Source organism: Rhinoderma darwinii, chromosome 1 (assembly GCF_050947455.1).
Source record: "Rhinoderma darwinii isolate aRhiDar2 chromosome 1, aRhiDar2.hap1, whole genome shotgun sequence".
Lineage (NCBI taxonomy): Eukaryota > Metazoa > Chordata > Amphibia > Anura > Rhinodermatidae > Rhinoderma > Rhinoderma darwinii.
In genome coordinates, this window is record NC_134687.1 from 472,668,007 (window position 1) to 472,694,457 (window position 26,451).

The window sequence follows — 26,451 nt, forward strand, 5'->3', positions numbered from 1 at the left end:
TACATAATGTGCGTCAGGAAATGGTGCTAGCGACTTACGCCATATTTATGGAAGACGTGTGTTTGTCTTTAATGCTTTGCGACATGTATGACAGATTTGAAAAAAATATTCCTCAATGAGGTATATCGAAATAACTCACTGTGGAGCCAAATTTATTATTGACATGCAGCATTTTTTGGTGCAAAATACCATCATTCATGTAGAACGACTGTGAGGTGGCATAGGTGTTTTCTTTGTAAAGTTGAAAAAAAAAAGTGCCCCACTTTTTGTTGTTTCTTTTGTGCGCTTACTATTTCCTGAGTTATGCAGAAATCATGTGGCAGTAGCCTCTTGTAAAGTTGGACAGCTCAGCCAGTAAGCATGCTGGCCTTATGTAAAACAAAGTATGAATTGTTCTTGCATGTGGTTCTCTAAATACTTGCAAGAATTAAAATAGGATTATGAAGGGCAAATGTTTTACCATTCTCAGGCTAAACTTTATACTTGTGTTCATTTCTTAAAGGGAACCTGTCACCAGCATTTCACCCATTGAACTTTACTTATCCCTCACTGGCCGCTGCTGTCAAAAGTTAATTGCCGTTATCCCCTCTTCTAAACTCCTCCTCCGACTGTAAATAACGGTCTGCAAACATTTTGTGCCTTTTATCATAATAATCCGGTGTCCCTTTGTGCGCACACACCAGAAGAGGACATCAATGGCCAAGCTCAGGATTTAGGCTGGGTTCACACAACCTATTTTCAGACGTATTGGAGGCGTTTTACGCCTCGAAATACGTCTGAAAAAACGCCTTCAATACGTCGGCAAACATCTGCCCGTTACTTTCAATGGGTCTTACGATGTAATGTGCCGACGACCTGTCATTTTACGCGTCGCTGTCAAAAGACAGCTCGTAAAATTACAGCCTCGTCAAAAGAAGTGCAGGACACTTCTTGGGACGTTTTTTGGAGCCGTTTTCTCATAGACTCCAATGAAAACAGCTCCAAAATGGCTGTAAAAAACGCTGCGAAAAACGCGAGTTGCTCAAAAAACGTCTGAAAATCAGGGGCTGTTTTCCCTTGAAATCAGCTCTGTATTTTCAGACGTTTTTTGCGCGGTCGCGTGAACATATCCTTAGTGTGCTGGGGGAAGGTGAGGAGCTGTCAATCAAAAGTAAGGAGGCGGGGTAAACATGGAAAGACATGAGGAATGAAGATGTGACTCTTTTTAAACTAAGATTTGACTCTTATGCTCATTTGCATACGGTGTGGGAATACTAAAAACTGAATACTAAAGCTACAGAGCCGACTAAGAAGACAATTATAGATTATATAGAAATGATTTTTCACCCGCTACTACCAGGTATTGCTGGTTTAATAGATGAAATGCTGGTGACAGGTTCCCTTTAAAGTGACCCTACTATTCTAGGAATAGGCAAGTCAAAACAGGATTTTCCTCATTCCTATGGACTTTCACACATGCCTGGCCACCTCTCCAATCATCCATCTGGATGCAGAAGCCATCTTGCCAGGCAAATACTTGGGAATTACCATATTAATATAAAGTAATTTTTGCTATCTTTTTAACATTTGTGGTGTATCCACAGGTTATGCTATAAATGTCTAAATGGTGGGAGTCCAAACTCTGAGACCCACACCTATCAAGAGAGTGGGGTTCCTTCAACTTTCTTTTGTTTAGGCAAGAAAACCATCACATCCAGGCAGAAATTGAATTGAGAGGTGGCTGCACACGCACAGCTCTATCCATTCAAGTAGATTAGGGCTGTTTTCAAAAATTAATGCAGACTTAAATGGAAAGTTGCACAGGTGTGTCTGCCTCTCCTGGTGGAGACAGGGTTAATGGGACCCCCATTCTCCTAATAGTTGGGGGTCTCAGAAGTGACCATCTCACTATTCATTCATTTGGATACAGAGCTAGGATGCGAGTTTGGCCTTATAAAACATATATAATATAGAACCAATTCTGGTAATATAGCCATGCAGTATTACTAATGATTAACTTTTTTAAAGTAAAATATTTTTGTTGCTCCTCATCAGATATATACGCTTACCTGCAAATTTTATAGTCTGTTATTTATGGACTCAAAGTGTGACCTAAACCAAGAGAAACTCGTTGGTTCTCTCCTGTCGTTGCTTGTTAGTATTGATTGTGATTTATATAGTGTCAATTTTCTCTTTACAGTAATATTTATAAATGGCTCTTTTTAAGTACATGTCTTCACTGTATATGCTTATATGACTATGAAGCAAAGTAGAAGTTGTTTTCTTTTTTATGTTCCTCAGTGATAATGACATAATTGGCATAACAGAACCTCGTCGTGTAGCAGCAGTTACCATGTCACAGAGAGTGGCTCTTGAAATGAACTTGCCTCAGAAGTAAGTTGGTAGCTACTTCGTTTGTGATTTGTTTGACCTATAACTAAATTATTACTATATATTTATACATGTACATTTATATAAGACACCAAGGTAAGTATATTAGAAAGGGGGATTCCTGTTGTGACTACTGGGGGTAGGGTAGGAGGCCCTGCTGTGACTAATAGTAAAAGAGAGTGGTATCCTAGCATGACCAAGGGAAAGGGAAGGCCATATTGAGACCTTGCTCTGACCACTGGGGGAATGGTGGGCCATTCTATGACACTGTGTGGGGAGGTCCTGCTTTAACCACTGGGCTGAGGTGTGGGCCTATACACTGTCTGATGGATGACTATTGAGGGAAACGGTAGGAGGTTTGTGTTGTGGCTATAGCTGTGACTACTAGGGTTGTTGTGATAGGACAACCTGGTTAAGGGAAGCTTTACTCTGACTACTGTGGGGAATATAGGCAAAATCTCAAGTGGCATGAAATGTCAGGCTCACAATGCTTTTTCTGAACGGCAGTGTCCACCCCCCCCCCTTCTAGTTTTAAGATTGTAAAACCTGTTTGTAATGGCTATTCAACCAGGTTATGAACCTAGCTGTATGGTGGTATTGCTGGCTCCTAGATCTGACTGTGTATAGATGGATGGACGGACACGTTATATAAAATACCCTAGAGCCACTGCTAGCCTCAGTTTGTTTATTAGCTCTAAGTTTATTATGTGGGCAATTTAAAGCGACCATCCAGTTTCAGGACAAAATTATAAATGCGATGGGGTATATGGAGTAATATTACCTGGTGACCTCCCGTTGCGCCCCTATGCAGTGGATCCACCATTTTAGGGTTCCGTCTGTGTTGTTTTAAAATGGCCGCAGCGTTTCTCAGACTGAGTTTAACCCCTTAATGACCGCCGATAAGCCTTTTCACGGCGGTCATTAATGGGCTTTATTCTACAGCGCCGCCATTCCACGGCGCTGCATTAGAATAAAGTGAACAGAGCAGGGAGCTGTCAAATCTCCCTGCTCTCAGCTGCCAGAGGCAGTTGAGGGCTGGGGGCGTCCTTGCTCGACCGGGTGAGATCGACATAAGTATCGATCTCACCCGTTTAACCCCTCAGATGCGGTGCGTGCACCGCACCTGAGTGGTTTTGGAGAGAGGGAGGGAGCTCCCTCTCATCCCACTGACACCCGGCGATAAGATCGCCGAGTGTCTGTGTCTCCGATGGCAGCCGGGGGCCTAATAAAGGCCCCCAGGTCTGCCTGTAGTGAATGCCTGCTAGGATATGCCAGAGGCATAACCTAGCCGATTCCTGTCCGTTTTAAACGGACAGGCAGTAATACACTGCAATACAAAAGTATTGCAGTGTATTATAATAGCGATCGGATGATCGCACAATGAAGTCCCCTAGTGGGACTAGTAAAAAGTTAAAAAAAAGTTGAATAAAGTTAATAAAAAAAAAAAGTGAAAAAAAAATGAAAAACCCAGCTTTTCCCCTTACAAAATGCTTTACTATTAAAAAACCCCACAATGAAGCAAAAACGTTACACATATTTGGTATCGCCGCGTCTGTAACGACCCAGACTATAAAGCTGTTACATTATTTACCCCCGCACAGTGAACACCGTAAAAAATAAAATAAAAAACAATGGAAAAATTGCGGTTTTCTGTTAATCCTGACTTTAAAAAAATTTGATAAAAAGTGATCAAAAAGTCGCATCTACTCTCAAATAATACCAATAAAAACTAAAAGTCGTCACGCAAAAAAAAGCCCTTATACAACTGCATCGGCGGAATAATAAAAACGTTACGGCTCTTCAAATATGGAGATGCAAGAACAAATAATTTTGAAAAAAAAGTGTTTTTACTGTGTAAGTAGTAAAACATACAAAATCTATACAAATTTAGTACCGTTGCAATCGTAACAACCCGCTGAATAAAGTTATTGTGTTATTTATACCACACGGTAAATTACGTGGATTTAGGGCGCAAAAAGAGTGTGGTGAAATTTCAGGTTTTCTTCTATCCCCCCCCAAAAAAAGTTAATAAAAGTTAATGAATAAGTTATATGTACCCCAAAATGGTGCTATTAAAAAGTACAACTTGTCCCGCAAAAAACAAGACCTTATACAGCTATGTCGACGCAAAAATAAAAAAGTTATAGCTCTTCGAACGTGACGATGGAAAAATAAAAAATGGCTTGGTCATTAGGGCCCAGAATGCAAGGAGAGGGAAGGGTTAAGACACTCCCTCTGTTTACGGGTTACACAGAACTGCTCACGTGAGCAGCTCTGGCAAATTCAAGAACAGTGGGAGTGTCTCGGACTTGTAGTCTGAGAAGCGCTGCAGCCATTTTGGGGCTGCACAGAGGGGACCCTAAAACATCAGAACCACGGCAGAGGTGCACAACTGGTGGGCACCAGATAATATTACTCCATATACCCATTATATTTAAAATGTTGTCCCGGGACCGGAGGGTCGCTTTAACTTTCGCTTATAACTAGTCCTAATATCGTAACATTATAATTGCGTGCAATGTAAAAATATATCTGCTTGTAAAATGTTTGTTATAATCACAGCTTTATAGTTTTGCATCATTGTTTTTTGTTTTTACTATAAACCTTCATAGAACAATGTTTGTGTTTTTTTTTTAGTGTTGTTTCTTACCAAATCCGATATGAAGGAAATATCTCTCCTGAAACAAAAATAAAATTCATGACCGATGGTGTTCTGTTAAAAGAAATTCAGAAGGTGAGCGTCTTGGTTATCCATAATTAAATGTGAAATACACCTAAATGACACTTACTATTGATTATAACGTTGAAAGACTTAGACGATGCAAATTGTAATGAAGTCTTCGCAAATCAGCAGTCGGACACCAAAACTGTCATGTACGTTTGTAAGGAGATACCTAGAAAGATTTATCAGAATAAGTAAGAAAGAAAGGTGAAGAGATTTACCCATAGCGGCCACTTACGTTGGTGTTTTCATTTTACATATATTTTCTCACACTGTATTATCTTCTATACATACATGACTGTAGAGCGGGTTATCGGAACTAGTGCAAAAGGAAGTCAAGGCTTTTACATAGCAGCCAATCAGATTTAGGCTGGGTTCACACAGAGTTTTTTACAGGCGGAAAATCTGCCTCAAAAGTCTGTTTGGAATTTTGAGGCAGATTTTCCACTGCCTGCACGCCGATTGTCGCGGCATTTTTGGCTTGCGGCCATTGAGCGCCGCGGGCAAAAAATGTCACGAAATATGCTTTATCTGCCTCCCATTGATGTCAGGGACGTAAACGCCCAAAACAGGGCATGTCGCTTCTTTTTCCCGCGAGACGGTTTTTCCGCTCGCGTGAAAAAACCGCCTCCGCCTCCTGTTGAAATCAATGGGAGGCATTTTCGGCTGTTTTTTACACGTTTTCCGATGCTATTTCCGCGTCAAAACGTGTAAAAAAAACTCAGTGTAAACTAGCCCTTAAGCTTTTATTTTTGAGGCTTTTGGAACATAAAAGTGGCAACCTTATTGGCTGCTATGGAAAATCTTCCACTTTTCCTCTGCATTAATTCTGATAAATCTCAATGAAATCCACGCACATCCTTACAAATATCCATACATTCCAGTTTTGATGTCATTCTACTGATTATTTGTTTTATAATGTTTGCCCTAATACAGTCTACACATCATTTTCTATCAGTGCGTAACAGCCTAATCTATATTAGGGCAGGTATATTTGGATAAATTTGTGGTCCGTGTACCGTAATTTTTTGCCAAAAACGGCAATGGGTCACAGCAGAGGGAAGTAGGGAATACCTTCTCAAAGGTGAAGGATCCTAATCCATTTTAGCTTATAAATGCAGAGTGCTCAAACAAAGTACCCTTCACTTATTTCTCCATGTGCTAGTAATTGTTTCATGCTTGGCTTTTATTTTTAAATTCCGAAAAACATATCCATTATTCTTGTTTCTTTTTAGGATTTCTTGCTTAAAAGGTACAGAGTAATAATTATTGATGAAGCGCATGAGCGGAGTGTCTACACAGATATATTAATTGGACTCTTATCTCGCATTGTACCTCTTCGTACAAAGGTTAGTTCAATAATTTTTTTTCATTTTAATTTACTTGACGTTATTTATAACTTTAGAATGTAGATTTATATATTCTTATGGATTTTTTTTAATATAATACCTTGTAGCACCACTGCGCCAGCAACCCAAAACGAGACCATAAATGTGTGTGAATATATATATATATATATATATCATTAAGTAAGCGTATTATTAAAATGAATGTGTGCTTTTTTTTTTTTTTTTTTAATAGAAAGGACGTCCATTAAAGTTGATTATCATGTCGGCTACTCTGCGTATTGAAGACTTCACTGAAAACAAAAGACTCTTCCCCGTTACTCCTCCAGTGATTAAGGTGAGGGAAGTTTCATTTGAACTGAACATTGGACAATTGACTATGTTACAACTTATCAGAAGGTCATAATATATGAATATTATGTCCTATTGAAAAAAAGCATTGTCAGCCTTTGTCAGTTTATCGTGGTGTCTGCATTTGCCCTATCTCCTACATAATGTGATCGGCGCTGTAATGTAGATAACAGTGGTTTTTATTTTGAAAAACTATCATTTTTGAGCCATTATGAGCAATTTTAGATTTATTCTAATTAGTTTCTTAGTAGACAACTGGGCGTTTTTTTACCTTTTTATCAAGTGACCAATCAGCGTCATACACTTCAATCCATTCATGTCCATTTGTATTCACAGCACAGCGTGATCTCGCGAGATCGCACTGTGCTGTGTGAGTAAGTCCCACAAAAACGTTACTAAAGTGTCGGGAGTGTGAATAGACATCGCGTCCTGGCTGGAGGCAGTGTCTATTCACTCTCAAGACACTTCAGTAAAGTTAATGTGGGTGTATGTGACACCACAGAGTGATCTCGCGAGATCACGCTGTGCTGAATACAAATGGACATGAATGGAGAGAAGTGTATGACGCTGATTGGTCAGCGTCATACACTGCTCTTTACAACTCCCACTTGGTCAAAAGTTAAAAAACGCCCAGTTGTCTATTAGGAAACTAATTAGCATCAATGTAAAATTGCTCATAACTTGCTCGAAAATGATCGTTTTTCAAAATAAGAAAAACCACTTATCCACATTACAGCGCCGATCAGATTATGTAGGAGATAGGGCACTTATAATGTGGTGACAGAGCCTCTTTAAGCCCTGCCACAGGCAGGGCTTAAGGGAGGCAGACTAAAGGCAGTTCTGAGGGCCTTCATTAGGCCCCTGGGCAGCCATTACAACCATCGGCACCCCACGATGGCATTGTGGGGGCGCCGATGAGCTGTCAGAGGGAGCTGCCCACCACTCCAATACGCCTCAGATGATCGTTTTTCTAAATAAAAACAACTGCTGTTATCTACATTACAGCGCCGATCAGATGTAGGAGATAGAGCACTTATAATCTGGTGACAGAGCGTCTTTAACAGAGGCAGAAAAAAAACAACCTTTTTCCATTTTTCCTCTGAAGTAATGTAAAAAATAAACAACATTGGTATTGCTGCGTCCCTAAAAGTCCAAACTATTACAATATAGCATTATTTAATGCTCACGGTGAAAGTCGTAAAAAGAAAAATATATAAAGCACCTGAAAAAAATGGAATAAAAAGTGATAAAGTCGCATGTACTAAAAAAAGGTACCAATAAAAACCACAGTTCGTGCCGCAAAATTTAAGCCCTCACACGGCTCAATCGACGAAAAAATTAAGTTACGGCTTTCAGAATATGGAAAAAAAACAATTTCTTTTTTTATAACAAATAGAAGGTGGAAAATGAGACAAAAAATAAAAATTGCTCGGACCGTAAGGGGTTTATGTATTGTTTGCCAGTCTACATTTTGTTGCTATAAAAAAACTAAATAATAACAAATTTTATAAGATTATTGGAACCACTAAGGCCCTATTCACACGACAGGGATTCCTGACAGTGTGATAGCCATTCAAAAAACGTCTGTCACACGGCCGCAGTAGGAACAATCGAGCCCAAATGAGGCTATTCACACGACCGACTTTTTGACGGCCGGGAAACCGGGCCGTCAAAAAATAGAACATGCTCTATTTTCGGCCGCTTTCCCGGCTCCCATTGAAGTCTATAGGGCCGGGTAATACACGGCCATCACTCGAATGTGTTCCGAGTGATGGCCGTGTCTTCCGTGCTCGCTCTCTCCTCCTCACAGTGCGAAGTGCATATGAGGAGGAGGAGCATATTTTTTTGCTCCCTGTAGGAGCGCAATCCCCGGCCACAGCTTTGGCAACGCTTTACCTACAGGGGGGCTGTGCGGCACCACCTACAGGGGGGCTGTGCGGCACCACCTACAGGGGGGGCTGTGCGGCACCACCTACAGGGGGGGCTGTGCGGCACCACCTACAGGGGGGGCTGTGCGGCACCACCTACAGGGGGGTTGTGTGGCACTACCTACAATGGGGGCTGTGTGGCACTACCTACAATGGGGGCAGTGTGGCATTGCTTACAGGAGGGCTGTGTGGCATTGCTTACAGGAGGGCTGTGTGGCATTGCTTACAGGAGGGCTGTGTGGCATTGCTTACAGGAGGGCTGTGTGGCATTGCGTACAGGAGGGCTGTGTGGCATTGCTTACAGGAGGGCTGTGTGGCATTGCTTACAGGAGGGCTGTGTGGCATTGCTTACAGGAGGGCTGTGTGGCATTGCTTACAGGAGGGCTGTGGCATTGCTTACAGGAGGGCTGTGTGGCATTGCTTACAGGAGGGCTGTGTGGCATTGACTACAGGAGGGCTGTGTGGCATTGCCTACAGGGGGGCTGTGTGGCACTACCTACAGGAGGGCTGTGTGGCACTACCTACAGGGGGGCTGTGTGGCACTACCTACAGGGGGGCTGTGTGGCACTACCTACAGGGGGGCTCTGTGGCACTACCTACAAGGGGGGCTGGGTGGCACTACCTACAAGGGGGGCTGGGTGGCATTGCTTACAGGAGGGCTGTGTTGCACTACCTTCAATGGGGTCTGTGTGGCATTGCCTACAGGAGGGCTGTGTGGCATTGCCTACAGGAGGGCTGTGTGGCATTGCCTACAGGAGGGTTGTGTGGCATTGCCTACAGGAGGGCTGTGTGGCATTGCCTACAGGAGGGCTGTGTGGCATTGCCTACAGGAGGGCTGTGTGGCATTGCCTACAGGGGGCTGTGTGCCACTGCCTACAAGGGGGGCTGTGTGCCACTGCCTACAAGGGGGGCTGTGTGGCACTACCTACAAGGGGGGCTGTGTGGCACTACCTACAAGGGGGGCTGTGTGGCACTACCTACAAGGGGGTCTGTGTGGCACTACCTACAAGGGGGGCTGTGTGGCACTACCTACAAGGGGGGCTGTGTGGCACTACCTACAAGGGGGGCTGTGTGGCACTACCTACAAGGGGGGCTGTGTGGCACTACCTACAAGGGGGGCTGTGTGGCACTACCTACAAGGGGGGCTGTGTGGCACTACCTACAAGGGGGGCTCTGTGGCACTACCTACAAGGGGGGCTCTGTGGCACTACCTACAAGGGGGGCTGTGTGGCATTGCTTACGGGAGGGCTGTGTGACATTGCTTACAGGAAGGCTGTGTGGCATTGCCTACAGGGGGCTGTGTGGCATTACCTTCAATGGGGTCTGTGTGGCATTGCTTACAGGAGGGCTGTGTGGCATTACCTACAGGGGGTTGGTGGCACTATCTACAAGGGTGTCTGTGTGGCACTACCTACAGGTGGGCTGTGGCAGGATCTACAGAAGGCAGTGTGTGGAATTATCTACAGAGGGAAGTGTGTGGCAAAAAATGTACAAATTAAATTCATCTGATTTTAAAACGGACAGAGAAAACAACGGATGCATAACGGGTTAAAAATGGCAACACGGCCCGGAACGGATGCAAAACGGCCGGGAAAAACGGCCCAAAACTTCCGGTTTTATCGGCCGACACTCGGAACCTGTTGTGTGAATAAGGCCTAAATCATATAACTATAAACTTCCACAGCACAGCCAGAGATTTACCACGCAAATTTTGTTTAACCCCTTAACGACCACCATATAGTGTTTTTACTGCAGCCGTTCAGGCTAGTTCTTCTGAAGCGCCACCTTTTATACCACACTGTAAACAGCGTAAATTTAAGACCCAAAAAAGTGTGGCGAATTTCCTGTTACCCCATCAAAAAAGTTAATAAAAGTTAATAATGTACCCCAAAATGGTGCTATTAAAAAATACAACTTGTCCTGCAAAAAACAAGACCTTATACAGCGATGCCGATGGAAAAATAAAAAAAGTTATAGCTTAGAATGCGACGATGGAAAAACCTAAAAAACGGCTTCAATTCATTAAGGTTTAAAATGCCTTCGGTATTAAGGAGTTAAAAGCTCCAGCTGCTAGAACAAACACGACCGACAACAAAGAGTTCTATACCCAGTTTAGTATGTACCACAGCCTGTTTTATTTAAAATGCCACTGTATTTGAAAGTTCAATAGAAGAAGGCTCTATTCACACCTGCGACAGAGGATCCTCTATTTTTTCTGCTATAACAGACGCCATGACAGAAACCCAGCGTAACCCAATAAAGTCAATTGGTTTAGTCTGGTAACACTTATTTGTAATGCAACAGATCCGGCGCTTCCAGTTTTTCGTTGTTTGGCTTCTATGAAGGAGGGGAACAATGGAATACTCTAACGCAGGTGTCAACGAAGCCTTAGACAAATTTAATATCCCTAATGCATGAGTACTAAACTGGTATGCCTGGGATCCAACCACAATTACTACACCAAGAAATGTAATATTGCATACAGGGATTTTCTAAAAAAGTGTCAGAACGTGTAGGCATGAGCAGATACCCACTCAGTTAGAACCCCTTAGCAGATTGACATCCTGCGTGTACAGTGCATTGAGACAGTATTGTAGATGTAATCTGCTGACTAGTCCTGCATCTTCTTATTAGTGCACTCTCACTTGTAAAATGTGTGCTTCTGATATTTAGGGAATTGACAGTGTTAGGGTATATAGACCGTGCGGTTGAGCTGCAGTACTTTGCTGCGCGTCTGAGAGCTACACGGGAAAAAAAACGTATGCAGTTTTACAGCAAATTTGTAGTAACACCGCGTGCAGTTTTTGGCGGCACGGTAAGAAACGCACGTCAACTGCAACGTCTGAATTCTCTCTAAGGCTACATTCAGACGAACGTAGCCAACCTCGGATGTGAAAAGCTGCAGTTTTTTTTATCTACGAGGTGCACCCGTTCAGGACGCTTTATAACACATCCCCCATAGACTAAACTCTATGGAGGGATGCGTGAAGCGCAAAAAAAAAAGGACTGTAGTATTTTTTCACAGACCCTTCGACTGCGGCATTTAATTGTTTGGATCAGGGCAACGCCCCCTCAAACACACCATCGCGTCCTCCTGCGTCGCGATCGGCCATTGAAAATGGTTGTCACGGCAGTTTGGGGGGGCTTAATAAAGGAAGGGCTTCAAAGCAGTCTGTCAGAATCACAAAATACTGCTTTACATTGGTATTGCAGTATATCATGCAAGCGATCCAAGTCCGAACTATCACAATATAGCGTTGTTTAACCCGCTCAGTGAACGCCGTAAAAAAAAATATATAAAGATATATAAAACTTGCAAATTGCAGTTTTTTGATCACCTTCCAAAAATTTTTAATAAAAAGTGATCAAAAAGTCACATGTACCCCAAAATGGTATCATTGAAAACTACAGCTTGCCTAGCAAAATGTAAGCCCCCACACCGCTAAATTGATGGAAAAATAAAAAAGTTATGGCTCTCAGAATATGGTGACACAAAACAAATAGTTTTTAGTTTTTTAACCCATTCCCTCTTGACCTTCTTGACAGAGCCTCATTTTTCAAATCTGACATGTTTCACTTTATATGCTAATAACTTCGGAATGCTTTTACCTATCCAAGCAATTCTGAGATTTTGTTTTCTCGTGACACATTGGACTTAATGTTACTGGCAAAATTTGCTTGATACATTCAGTATTTACTTGTGAAAAACACCAAAATTTAGCAAAAAGTTTGCATTTTTCAAAATTTAAATGTTTCTGCTTATAAGACAGGCAGTTATAACACACAAAATTGTTGCGCATTAACATCCCCCATATGTCTACTTTAGATTGGCATCGTTTTTTGAACGTCAATTTAGTTTTCTGGGATGTTACAAGGCTTAGAACTTTAGCAGCAATTTCTTACATTTTCAAAAGGCTATTTTTACAGGGGCCAGTTCAGTTGTGAAGTGGCTTTGAGGGCCTTATATATTAGAAACCCACAATAAGTCACCCCATTTTAAAAACTTCACCCCTCAAAGTATTCAAAACAGCATTTAGAACATTTCTTAACCCTTCAGACATTTCAGAGGAATTTAAGCAAAGTAGAGGTGAAATTGACAAATGTAATTTTTTTTTTACAGAAATTAAATTTTGAATCCATTTTTTTTGTAAAACGGAAAGTTTTACCAGAGAAATGCAACTCAATATTGATTGCCCAGGTTCTACAGTTTTTGTAAATCTCCCACATGTGGCCCTAGTGGGCTAATGGACTGAAGCACCGGTCTCAAAAGCAAAGGTGCACCTAGTGGATTTTGGGGCCTTCTTTTTATTTGAATATATTTTAAGCACCATGTCAGGTTTGAAGGGCTCTTGCGGTGCCAAAACAGTGGAAATCCCCCAAAAGTGACCCTATATGGGAAACTTCAACCCTCAAGGAAATGATCTAGGGGTATAATGAGCATTTTGACCCCACAGGTTTATTGCAGAAATTATTGGAAGTAGGCCGTGATAATTCAAATCGAATTTTTTTTTCAAAAAAAATGTAGGTTTAGCTAATTTTTTCTCATTCCCACAAGAACTAAAGGGGAAAAAGCACGGCAACATTTGTAAAGCAATTTCTCCCGATTAAAACAAATCCCCACATGTGGTCATAAACAAACGGCTGTTTGGACACACGGCAGGACTAAGAAGGAAAAGAGCGCCGTTTGGCTTTTGGAGCTCAAATTTAGCAGGAATGGTTTGCGGAGGTCGCGTTTGCAAAGCCCATGAGGGGACAAAACAGTGAAAACCCCCCACAAGTGACCCCATCTTGGAAGCTACACCAATTGAGGAAATTATCTAGCAGTATATTGAGAATTTTGACCGCACAGGTTTCTTACAGAAATTATTGGAAGTAGGCCGTGAAAATAATCCCTTTTCTTCAATAAGATGTAGATTTAGCTAAAAAAATTTCATTTTCTCAACAAGTAAAGGAAAAAAAGAACCCCAACATTTGTAAAGCAATTTCTCCCGAGTACGATAATACCCCGTATGTGGTCATAAACTGCTGTTTGGGCACACGGCAGTGCTCAGAAGGGAAGCAGCGCCATTTTGCTTTTGGAGTGCAGATATTGCTGGATTGGTTTCTGGGCGATATGTCGCATTTGCAAAGCCCCTGTGGGACCAAAACAGTGTAAATCACTAGATGTGACCCCATTTTGGAAACTACATCCCTCAAGGTATTGACCTAGTGGTGTATTGAGCTTGTTAACCCCACAGGTGTTTTGCAGAAATTAGTGTGCACTCTGTTGCAGAGTGAAAATTAGATTTTGTTCCATAGATAAGATATGCCAATATGTGGTGCCCAGCTTGTGCCACCATAACAAGACAGCTCTCTAATTATTATTCTGTGTTTCCCAGATTTAGACACAATCTACATGTGGCCCTAATCTTTTGCCTGGACATTCGACCAGGCACAGGAGTGAGAGAGTACCATGCGAAGTTGAGGCTTAATTTGGCGATTTACAAAGTATTGGTTCACAATTGCAGAGGTTCTGATGTGAAATAATAAAAGAAACCCCTGAGATGTGACCCCATTTTGGAAACTACACCCTTCAAGGCATTTATTAAGGGGTGCAGTGAGCATTTTTACCCCACAGGTCTTTTCCAAAAATTGTTAAAAGGGTTTGGCGATGCTGTATATGTGAAAGTAAACAACTGTTTGGGCACGCTGTAGGGTTCAGAGGGGAGGGATCGCCATTTGGCTTTTGGAGCGTGGATTTTGCTTGATAGTAGTTTTGTTTGGAGTATTACTGGTATTTCAGTTTATAATGTGGGGGTACATGATCGCTGGGCAAATTACATAAGGGGCATAGTTAGGTGGTATAATAATGGGGTAAATAAAATAATCCATAGATGTGTGTTACGATGTGAAGCAATTCTTTCTGCACAGGCCAGTGTCGCACTGATAAATTGTGTTTTTTCTTATCCCCCTTTTGGTCCACACTCTGCTCCTTTGCAGTTTGGGAAATTTTGCTGGGAAGTGTTGTCCTGGTATAACACGGGCACCCTCGCTTTCAGCAAATATGTTTGGGCCCTCCCCGGTTCCCTAATTTTAGGGCCTTGATAATTCGCCTGAGAAACAGAAGAAATCTTCCCCTCTGGCCTGCACAACTGCATATTTATTTTCTGACGTATTGGAGCCATAACTAATTTTATTTTTTGATAGACGTAGTGGTATAAGGGCTGTTTTTTTGCGGGACAAGCTGTAGTTTTTATTGGCACTATTTTAGGGTACATGCGACTTTTTGATCACTTTGTATCCTATTTTTTGAGAGGCCAAGTGACCAAAAAACTGCAATTCTGGCATAGGTATGTAGGTTTTTTTTATACAGAGTTCACCATGCGTTATAAATTACAAGTTGACCTTATCCTGCGGGTCAGTCCGATTCCGGCGACACCAAATTTATAGCACTTTTTTAGGTTTTACAATTTTTTGCACAATAAAATTACTTTTGTAATTACTTTCTGTCGCCAAGTTGTGAGAACCATAATGTTTTAACATTTTAGTTGACTGAGCTGTATGAGGGTTTTTTTTGCGAGCCGAGCTATAGTTTCTATAATTTTTGGATACATACGTCTTTTTGATCACTTTTTATTCCAATATTTGTAGGGTTGAAGAAGGGGCCTTGTGCTCTGAAAGCTTGCATTTATAATTTTTATGTTTAGCCAATAAAAGGTATCATACCTACTATACTTAATATTTGTAGGGCAAAGTGACAAAAAAACAGAAATTCTGGTATAGTTTGTTTTTTTTACGCCGTTCACCGCGTGGAATAAATATAATATTTTTATAGTTCATTCCGTTTTGGTCGCGGCGATACCAAATATGTATGGTTTATTTATTTTTTTCAATAATAAAGGATTTGTTAAGGGAAAAGGGCGATTGTATTTTATTACTTGAAACTTTTATTATGTTTTAAAACATATGTTTTTTTACACTTTTTTTTTTTGTTATATATACTTTTTTACTCTTTAGTCCCACTAGGGGACTTTAAGGTCCAACTGTCAGATTGTTTTTTCTAATTCATTGCACTACCTATGTAGTGCAATGTATTAGATCTGTCAATCATTCACTGACAGCAAGCCGATTAGGCTTCGCCTCTGGCTGGGCCTAATCGGCTTCCGTAATGGCAGAGCAGGAGGCCATTGTTAAGCCTCCTGTTGCCATAGCAGCAGTCGGCAGCCCTGCTATCGCAAGGCAGGGCTGTCGATTTGCTAGCAACCTCTAAGATTCAGCGATCCCTTTAGGTCGCTGCATCTAAGGGGTTAATGGCAGGGATCAGAGCTCTGGTTCCTGCCGTTACAAGTGGATGTCAGCTGTAGCATACAGCTGACATCCACTTCTGATGACGCCGGCTCAGCTTCTGAGCCGGCGCCATCTTGCCGTCGGCTACGGAAGCCTTTCAGGCCCTGCCTCCGGGTGGGCCCTGAACGGCTTCCGTGCTAGGCAGAACGGGCGGCCAGTATGGTGCTTATGGATTGCAAACTGCTTAAATGAAGCGATCGCTTTTGACCACTGCATTTAAGGGGTTAATGGCGGGGATCAAAGCTAATTTCGGTCCCCACCATTACTCCCGGATGTGCGCTGTAATACATCGCTGACATCCGGCAATGATGGCGCTGACTTAGCTTCTGAGCCGGTGTCATCCATTTGTCGTATGGATGCGGCAAAATCCGGGAAGCACTAGCTTTCCATGATGTATCCATACTACAAATGTCGTGGAGGGGTTAAAAGTGGTAAAACATAAAACAAAACATATAGATTTTGTATCACCGTAGTCGTATCAACCTGTACAATAAGGTGAATATGTAGTTTTTACCGCCTGATGGGAGCCGTAAAAACATAACCCCCTAAAAAATGGCGTAATCGCTTTTTTTTGCCCATTTCACCCCACGAATAATTTCCTTTCAGCTTCCCAGTGCATTATGCGGTACAATAAATGGTGCTATGAAAAACGACAGCTTGTCCCGCAACAAACAACCCCTCATATGGCTATGTCGACGAAGAATTAAAAAAGTTATGACTTTGGGAAGGCTGGGAGGAAAAAACGAAAATTAAAGAGGCTCTGTCACCAGATTATAAGTGCCCTATCTCCTACATAATCTGATCGGCGCTGTAATGTAGATAACAGCAGTGGTTTTTATTTTGAAAAACGATCATTTTTGAGCAAGTTCTGAGCAATTTTAGATTTATGCTAATGAGTTTCTTAAAGACCAACTGAGCGATTTTTTACTTTTGACCAAGTGGGTGTTGTAAAGAAGTGTATGAGGCTGACCAATCAGTGTCATATCAGTGTCCTACACTTCTCATTGTTCCAGCCCAGCATGATCCACAGTACAGTGTTATTATGCAGTGAAAGAAGCTGGGCTGGAACAATGAAAAGTGTAGGGCACTGATTGGTCACTGATTGGTCAGCGTCATACACTTCTTTACAACACTCACTTGGTCAAATGTAAAAACACGCACAGTTGGTCTTTAAAGAGGCTCTGTCACCAGATTATAAATGCCCTATCTCCTACATAATGTGATCGGCGCTGTAATGTAGATAACAGCAGTGGTTTTTATTTTGAAAAACGATCATTTTTGAGCAAGTTATGATTTATGCTAATGAGTTTCTCAATGGACAACTGGGCGTGTTTTTACTTTTTACCAACTGGGTGTTATACAGAGAAGTGTATGAGGCTGACCAATCAGTGACTAATCGGTGTCCTACACTTCTCATTGTTAGGCCTCATGAGCACGGCCGGCCAAGGGCAGCCGGCCGCTTTTCCGAGCCGTGCTCCCATTATAAAGTATAGCAGCACGGCCCGTAAAAATTAAAAAAATAGAACATGTTCTATTTTTTTAACGGCACAGGCACCTTCCCGTGAGAAAACGGGAAGGTACCCGTGGCTAACAGAAGTCTATGGGCCTCTTATTTCGGGTCGTAATTACGACCCGCTATAACGGGTGTTTTTACGGTCGTGTGCATGAGGCCTTACAGTGTGATTGTGCAGTGAAAGAAGCTGGGCTGGAACAATGAGAAGTGTATGACGCTGATTGGTCAGCCTCATACACTCCTCTGTACAACACCCAGTTGGTAAAAAGTAAAAACACGCCCAGTTGTCCATTGAGAAACTCATTAGCATAAATCTAAGCTAGCTCATAACTTGCTCAAAAATGATCGTTTTTCAAAATAAAAACCACTGCTGTTATCTACATTACAGCACCGATCAGACTATGTAGGAGATAGGGCACTTATAATGTGGTGACAGAGCCTCTTTAAAAAACCTCAAATTGGCCGTATCCTTAAGCAGTTAAATAGATTTGACCACAAATGACACTTATCACCTATCCACAGGATAGGTGATAAGTGTCTGATTGCTAGGGGCCTTAATCACGAGAAAGTGTTAGGCCTCATGCACACTTCCGTCGGCCGTTGTACAACTGTTAATGACGGTCACGTCACACAGGGGCTGCACACGGATGGCTTCCGTGTGCAGCCCGTTGTTTCACTGACCAAATTCAATGCAAAGGCAGAGACTGATCCTTCAAAAACGGGCAGGAGTAGAACCTGCACTACTTTTGACAGAACGCCCACACTTCCATCCCGTTAAAGAGGCTCTGTCACCAGATTTTGCAGCACCTATCTGCTATTGCAGCAGATCGGCGCTGCAATGTAGATTACAGTAACGTTTTTATTTTTAAAAAACGAGCATTTTTGGCCAAGTTATGACCATTTTTGTAGTTATGCAAATGAGGCTTGCAAAAGTCCAAGTGGGTGTGTTTAAAAGTAAAAGTCCAAGTGGGCGTGTATTATGTGCGTACATCGGGGCGTTTTTACTACTTTTACTAGCTGGGCGCTCTGATGAGAAGTAACATCCTCTTCTCTTCAGAACGCCCAGCTTCTGGCAGTGCAGACACAGCCGTGTTCTCGAGAGATCACGCTGTGACGTCACTCACAGGTCCTGCATCGTGTCAGACGAGCGAGGACACCGGCACCAGAGGCTTCAGTTGATTCTGCAGCAGCATCAGCGTTTGCAGGTAAGTAGCTACATCGACTTACCTGCAAACGCCGATGCTGCTGCAGAATCATCTGTAGCCTCTGGTGCCGATGTGTCCTCGCTCGTCTGACACGATGCAGGACCTGTGAGTGACGTCACAGCGTGATCTCTCGAGAACACGGCTGTGTCTGCACTGCCAGAAGCTGGGCGTTGTGAAGAGAAGTGGATGATACTTCTCATCAGAGCGCCCAGCTAGTAAAAGTAGTAAAAACGCCCCGATGTACGCACATAATACACGCCCTGTTGTACTTTTACTTTTAAACACGCCCACTTGGACTTTTACTTTTAAACACACCCACTTGGACTTTTGCAAGCCTCATTTGCATAACTACAAAAATGGTCATAACTTGGCCAAAAATGCTCGTTTTTTAAAAATAAAAACGTTACTGTAATCTACATTGCAGCGCCGATCTGCTGCAATAGTAGATAGGGGTTGCAAAATCTGGTGACAGAGCCTCTTTAAAACAACGGAAGTGTGCATGGCCCGATTTGAAATTAATGGGTTCAGGGTGCTATTCGTGACAAAAACGGATAGCACCCTGAAGGAAAAAACTGAAGTGTGCATGAGGCCTTAAATGACGTTCGTGATAAGCCCCTTTTAAGAGATTGTCTCTAAACTGACTTTAAAAAACAGAGAAAAGTAATAAAATCCGAAAAGATTTACTTATTTACTTATTTTTCTCTAAAGGGTTATGCTTCTGTTTTGGGATTTTCATTCCTACACATGCAGAGATGAGCAAAAATGTTTAGTGTTTGTCTTATGGCTGTCCGGTAACCTTACTGCCATGGCTGGATTCAAATAGGATGAAGATGCTGCAGATTTTTCTGCAGCAACGTCCGCAAGTGTTATGTGCTAATATTTCTGCGGATTCACAGCAGATTTCACCCTTTCTACATTAAAAATAATGAAATCCGCAGTGAACATCAAAAACGGAGTGAGCAAGAATTTAAAAATCAGCAGCTTGGTCTGATTTACGTTCAGGAAATGTGCCGCAGCATGTGGATGAGATTTGTTCAAATCTCATCCATATGGCTGGGACTGTATTCCGCTGCAGCTTTTCCACACGGAAAATCCGCAGCATTTTCGTCCCATGTGGATACAGCCTAATTCATGCTAACTGCATTATAGTTTATTCCGTCTGTACACAGTCAACTTTGGCAAGTATTATTAATACTGTTTTGCAGGAGAAAACACACTTTTACACTTTCACGTTTTCTGAATGTTTTTGGTTAAGCCCATATGTATACAAATTTATTGGAAACTGTAATCTGATCTTTTTTAGGTGGAAGCCAGGCAGTTTCCAGTCACAGTTCACTTTAATAAACGTACTCCATTAGATGACTATGCAGGGGAATGTTTCAGAAAGGTTTGCAAGATTCATAGAATGCTCCCACCAGGTAATGTTTCAGCTTGTGACTTTTGAACCAATTGCATAATGAAGTGAGACCTTTTGAGTTTTGTTTTCTTATGAGGTGACATAGATCTTCAAAAGGGAGATTTTGTGAGTACTCGCCGTAAAAATCCTTTTCTCGTCCATTCGGGGAATCGGATCGGACCGTGGGGTATATTCTGTTGCCTCTAGGAGGCGTGACGCTAAGAATGAAAAAATGTTCGCTGCTCCTACATTATATACCCCCTCCTAAATGCACTGAGCTAGCCAGTCTGTACAGAAGCAGAACACAAATTAATAGAAACAATAATATCAGAACCAGATAAGAGAACCATGTCCGAAGTACAACCTTATAAAGTTCATAACAAAAGGGTGGGAGCTGTGTCTCCCAATAGACTGGATGACTCATTGGGGAAACAGATTGTGGGACATCCCAAAAGCAGTTTACAGTTGTGGGAACCATAAAAAAGGTCTTAAGTAACCACTCAACAGATGCTTGCTTTGCGCTGCAACAAAGGGAAGCATCTGCGGACACCAAAGTGTGTACCCTGTAGAATTTGGTAAACGAGTTCAGAGAGAACCTAGTAGCCGCCTTGCACAGCTGGAGTGCAGAAGCCTGATGGCGCGTAGCCCAGGAAGCACCAACTGCTCTAGTAGAATGAGTCGTAATCTGTAACAAGGGTTCCTCAACCCTGGACCCGGTAGACCTCACGAATAGCCAACCGCAGCCATCGAGCAATTGTAGTCTTAGAGACTTCCGGATCCACATACAAGGAGTCTGATTTGTGGAAAGAGGAATCGTGCGAGAGGTAGACCTGCAACTCGTGGACAACATCCAAATTGTGAAAAGCGCATTCCTTAGGATACACTGGAGACGGACAGAAGAACAGCAAAACAATATTCTCGTAAAAGTGGAAGGAGGAGACCACCTTTGGCATAAAAGAAGGGCTACCTTCCAGATGAGCAGATGCAATAAGGTTTCTCAAACGAGGTTGACTGCATCACAGAAAGGACAGAGGTGAGTAACCAAAATGGGGGCACCGTGTGGACAATAACTATGTAAGAAAGTTCAGACGTTAGATTTAGACGCCAGAGGTCTTGAAGAGAATGGACTACGGGGATACTTGCCCTCAAATAGAGCTGAGAGCAAGACCACGATCCAACCCTTCCTGGATGAACACCAGAATTATGGACAAGGAGAAAACCAAGGGAGGGAAATGCCAAGCATTAAACCATTGTAAATACGTTAAAGTGTAGTGATACATGCGGGTCAAAGATGGTTTAAAAGCCTTCAACATGGAATGGATCACCCGCTGCGATAAGCATTGTTCCTTCAGCACTGCGCCTTCAACCGCAACACCATTAAACGTAGCAACCATAAATTTATTTTCAAGAGAGGCCCCTGAGAGCAGATCGTGCTTGAGAGGGTGGCTGGAATTCTCTCGGCATTGATCCTCCTGAGGAAAGGGGGATGCAGGTAAATAAGGCTGAATTCATCCAATGGGGCCACAGAGCATCCACCTCGGGATCCCGAGACAAGGAAACGAAGAGGGAAACCTGGGAATTAAGTAGTCCACGTCTGGTGTTCCCCACCTTGAACAAATTTGGTGGAACTACTTCTGATGAAGGGTACACTGCACTGGGTCAACCTGTTTGCAACTGAGTTATTCTGCGACCCAATTGTCGACCCCGGGAATGTGGACTGCTGAGAGAGCAAGAATGTAAAGCTTCGCTCACTCTAGGATCTTGGATGCTTGCCTCATTGAGGCTGAACGTGCTTAACTTTTTGGTGATGGAGGTAGGCGACTGCCGTCACATTCTCTGTCTGGACCCGGACTGGGCTGCTGGCCAGAAGAGCTGTCCAGTGACTGAGACAGGAAAATCGCCCTTTAGTTCATAATATTGATGGAAAGGCTGTATTCCTCGTGGGACCAGAGGCCTTGGGCCCTGAGATACTGGAAGGCACGAACCCACAAAGGCTGCTATCCGTGGAGAAGACCTGCCGGCATAGCGGGGGAAAAGGGATCGCTGGGGAGGAGTACCACCATTGGAGAGACCGTCGGACTGTCTGGGGAATTTATATTCGGCGGTCCAGAGAATCTAGGGAGCGGTTCTACTGGTAGAAGATCGCCCTCTGAAACTGGCGAGTGTGACCCTGGGCAATGGGAATGGCATTGATAAAAGCCACTATGGTGCCCAGAACCCTCATGCAAAAGAGAAGTTGAAGTGCTTCGCCACTGAGCGCGGACTCCCTGTTGGACAATTTTTCTAGAGGAAGGGAAAGCCGAGACAGTGTTGAATTCCATTCCCAGGAAGGACAAGTCTTCGACAATGAGTCACATGGGACTTGGACTGGTTCACTATCCATCTGAGGCGAGCCAGTCACTCTACAAAGTGATCTGTAGATTGGCCAGATTGTTCACCTGGAACGGGGACTTTATGAGGATATCTTCCTGATAGGGGACAACTGAAATCCCCTTGGACCAAAGAAGTGCCATCACCACTGACAGAATTTCTGTGAAAACCCACAGGGCTGTCGTCAGGCTGAATGGGAAAGCCACAAAGTGGTAGTGATGAGAGAGAACTGCAAAACTCAGGAAGTGCTAGTCATATGGGCAAATAAAGATATTAAGGTACGCGTCCCTGATGTCCACTGAGGAAAGGAAGTCTCCTTGTTTCATGGAGGCGATGACCGACCGGAGGAGCTCCAATGCAAAAACCAGGATTGGAAGACTAACGGATTCGTCCTTTTCGGGGTGACATAGATTGATGTAAAATCCTCAGAATTCTTGGTCTGGAGGAACTCTGACAATGATCCCTTGACTCTAGTGATTCTATTGCCTGAAAAAAAGCAGCTGCCCTGGCATGCAACGGAGGTGGTGTGGGCTGTAAAAACCTGTCAGGTGAAATGTGCACAAATTCAATCTTGTACCCTGAGGTGACAACATCCTGCACCCAGGCATCCGAGATGTGCGAGAACTAGACATCCTTGAGAAGTAGAAGTCTGACCCCCACCCTAAATCTGAGTGGGGGTGCACCTTCAGGCGAAATTTGTGTTACCCACTGCAGTCTGAAGGGCCTGAGTGCGGGGGCGCTAACAAAGATGGGACTTGAACGAAAGTTTATTCTTGGAGTCGTGGTCAAACAGTTGCCCGTGGACCAAAAAATCTTCAAAAGGGGCGAAAACAAAGTCCTGGTTACCTGGCTGTGGGAATACGACGAACCTTAGACTGAAGCAGGTGAGTGCTCTTCCCACCTGTCGCCTCCAAGATAATTTTGTCCAAGTGGGTCCCAAAATGACGGGAGCCAGTGAAGTTAAGGGCAGTCGAGGAGCGATTATAAGCAGGGTCAGCAGACCAGCATTTAAGCCATGCCATCTGCTGCATGGCGTCCATAGAAGAGGAGGCGCGAGTTATAAAAAGACATGCATTCGGGGAAGCTTTACACAGATACTTTGTCCTGTTAGACAGCTGCCGAGAGAGGTCAACAAGCTCTTCAGTAATTTCCACCGAGAGGATGCCGTGATGGAGCTGGGGAGCCCATTAAGTAGAGGCTCTGCTGATCCATGTAGAATTGAAAATCAGCCTCAAGGCCGAGCCATCAGCTTTATAGGAGGACCTGGAGAATGACTCTATGCGGTGGTACAAGGGATTGCAGAAAGAGGTGATTCTGCCATTAGAAGAGTAGTGGTCTTGGCCAGACTAGAGACAGGAGGTGCCACAGCAGGAGACTTTGCCCATTTGGAGGAAATATCCTCCATAAAAGGATACATAAATTCCAGGTGGGAGATCTGGGAAAATTTATTGTCCGGATGTTTCCACTCCTTGGATACTACCTCTTCTTCAAACTTTGAGTGAGTAGGAAAAGGTTTGTGAGATCATCTGGGATAGATAAAAGTAACAGTCTCCATTGGGGGAGACAGGTCAGCATCCATGAAATGTAAGAATAAGGTGTTTGTGATCGCAGTGATGAAGTTATCCACCATAGAGGACAGCTTGGAGGATTACTATATATCCAGTTCTGAGTTGGAATCCAATATTTCTCCCTCAGAGGGCAGCCTATTAGGCAGGGAATACAGAGGGTGGGTGAGACTGCGCAGATGTGATCCGTTTCGGAGGCGTCCCCAGAAGGCTGGTTGGAAAGGCGGACCAAGATGCCCATCATAGACTGGGTAACATTAGAGAAGTCACTGAAGACCTTGGAAAGGAAATGAACACATTGAGATTTGGCCTATTCAGCATTAGGCGTGGGCAATGCTAGGGATGGCTGAGATGGCTTGCCTACATGGCGGACATCCAGAGATGTCTTGCCTGGAAACCAGCATGCATCGTACAGAGGAGTAGGTTGACCACAGGAACGTTTTTGGCCACATGTGGGAGGACTCTACTCTGGAGTCTAACATGGCAGTATAGGGGTCATATTGTTTCTCATTAACTACTGGGAAAAAGACTAGTGACAATAAATTGACTGCGGGAGGCATGGCTATACTCTTTAGAAAAGGTGAAATGACTGCCTGGGTTACCTAGGATGTTCTAGGTATATGTCCCCCTACTTTAATTCACTGGCTCAGTGTATCGCCAACATCAGCAGCTCGTTGCAGGTGTTCCTGTGCTGTGTCCATGGCTTGTCTATGAGATGCAGAGGGCGGGAGAAGAGGGACTGCTCCTTCTGCATACAGTGATTGGCTGCCGGCGGTAATGTGAGGGCCATGTACCAATCGTTGGCTGGGAGCAGAAGTAAAAGTGAGCCAGAAAATGGCGCCTGGCTGCTAAAAAATGGCGAACGGGGACGTTGGACACAGCCCTGTTGTGAATGTCTGACGGTCGGCCTGTAGTGGCGCAGAGAGGAAAAAAGTGGTGCCTGACCACAGAGCACCATGAGGGGAGATGCACCAGTTGCACTGTTCCCTTGCTACCTATGGGTGGGAGTTAATACTCACCTGTCACCTGTCTTGAAGTCCAGTTCACCCCCAAACATGTAGCACAAGCAGCGGTGTGCCAGCTGCAGTAAGATGGGACACAAGTTTGGAGCAACTGGGGAATGACTCTTAAGCTGGTGGGCAACGGAGTAGCTTGCGCTCTTGTCCCTCTTGTCTTCAGTGTGGCAGGGAACAACAGTGCCTGCCACAAGTTGGGGAATGTAAGGGGACAGCGTCACCCTGTTTACTCTTTCTCCTTCCAGCAGGAAAAAAAATTAACATAAAAAAAACAAACTGCCTGCTGTAACAGCAGGGGTGTCTAACTCCTATGAACACTAAGCTAAGATTGGCTAGCTCAGTGTCTGTAGGGGAAGCAAATATTTTTTTATTCTTAGTGTCACGCCTTCTAGTGGCAACCTCATATGTCCCCCAAAGTGCCGAACGATAAAGCATTTCACTATACAGTTATTTTAGTGCGATCTCAGTCATTCTGATAAGAGAAAATAAATCAAAGTTTGGTAGTAGTAAATTGCAACTTTATTATTAACTGGTTGCCGACACAGGACGAGAATATTCGTCCTGAGCGGCGGATGCTTTCCGCTTTAGGACGAACATTCTCGTCCTGTGGGGGACACCGTGTGCGCGCGCCATCAGGAGCATGGAAACTGCTGTAATACACTGCTCTAAGCCACGCTCTTCTCTCCGCCGTTAACTCCTTAATTGTCATGCTCAAAGCTGACCGCAGAATTCAAAGGGAAATTGAGCAAGGGGACCACCCTTTGATCGCATCACAGGGAGTCCCTGTGACGCGATTACAGAACATGTCATATACGGACAGACAACCCAGGGTCCATTGAAGGTCTGACCGTAATATCTGTTGAAAGGGCATACTGAGGTATGCCCTAACAGCTGCCTGTGTACAATCAGTACACAGGCTAATGTACTGTCATATAGATACATGCCAGTACATTAAACATAAAAAATCTAAATCAAAATGAAAAATCCCTCTATGGGATTAAACAAACCAAGTAAAATATAGAAAAAGTAATGTTAAATAAATAAAAAAAAATCTGTAAAAAAAAATACACAGAAATGCACATTTTTTTTTTTACAATTAATAACCAAAACATAAGTCCCAAAATATTAAATAAAATACACATATTTGATATCGCCGCGACCATAACAACCTGTACAACAAATGTGTAATGTTAATTATGATCGGTGTATGGTGTAAAAAAAAAAAAAAGAGAGAGAACTGCAGCGGAACTGCCTTTTTTCTGCATTTTTTCCAAAATAAAAATGTATATAAATAAAACTATGTAAATTTACGAAATACCTACATAAAGTACAACTCATCCCAC

The 26,451-nt window shown here is 43.2% G+C and overlaps 1 protein-coding gene across 3 annotated transcripts in view; it reads left to right on the plus strand.

The window, feature by feature from the left end:
* DHX37 (DEAH-box helicase 37) overlaps positions 1 to 26,451 on the plus strand; it is a 94,146-nt gene that overhangs the window by 25,769 nt on the left and 41,926 nt on the right. For all 3 annotated transcript variants that reach the window (XM_075833483.1, XM_075833492.1, XM_075833501.1), the window contains exons 7-11: positions 2,281 to 2,373; positions 5,008 to 5,104; positions 6,328 to 6,441; positions 6,674 to 6,775; positions 20,065 to 20,179. In XM_075833483.1, coding sequence (XP_075689598.1) covers positions 2,281 to 2,373; positions 5,008 to 5,104; positions 6,328 to 6,441; positions 6,674 to 6,775; positions 20,065 to 20,179 — 521 coding nt within the window. The remainder of the gene's footprint in view (positions 1 to 2,280; positions 2,374 to 5,007; positions 5,105 to 6,327; positions 6,442 to 6,673; positions 6,776 to 20,064; positions 20,180 to 26,451) is intronic.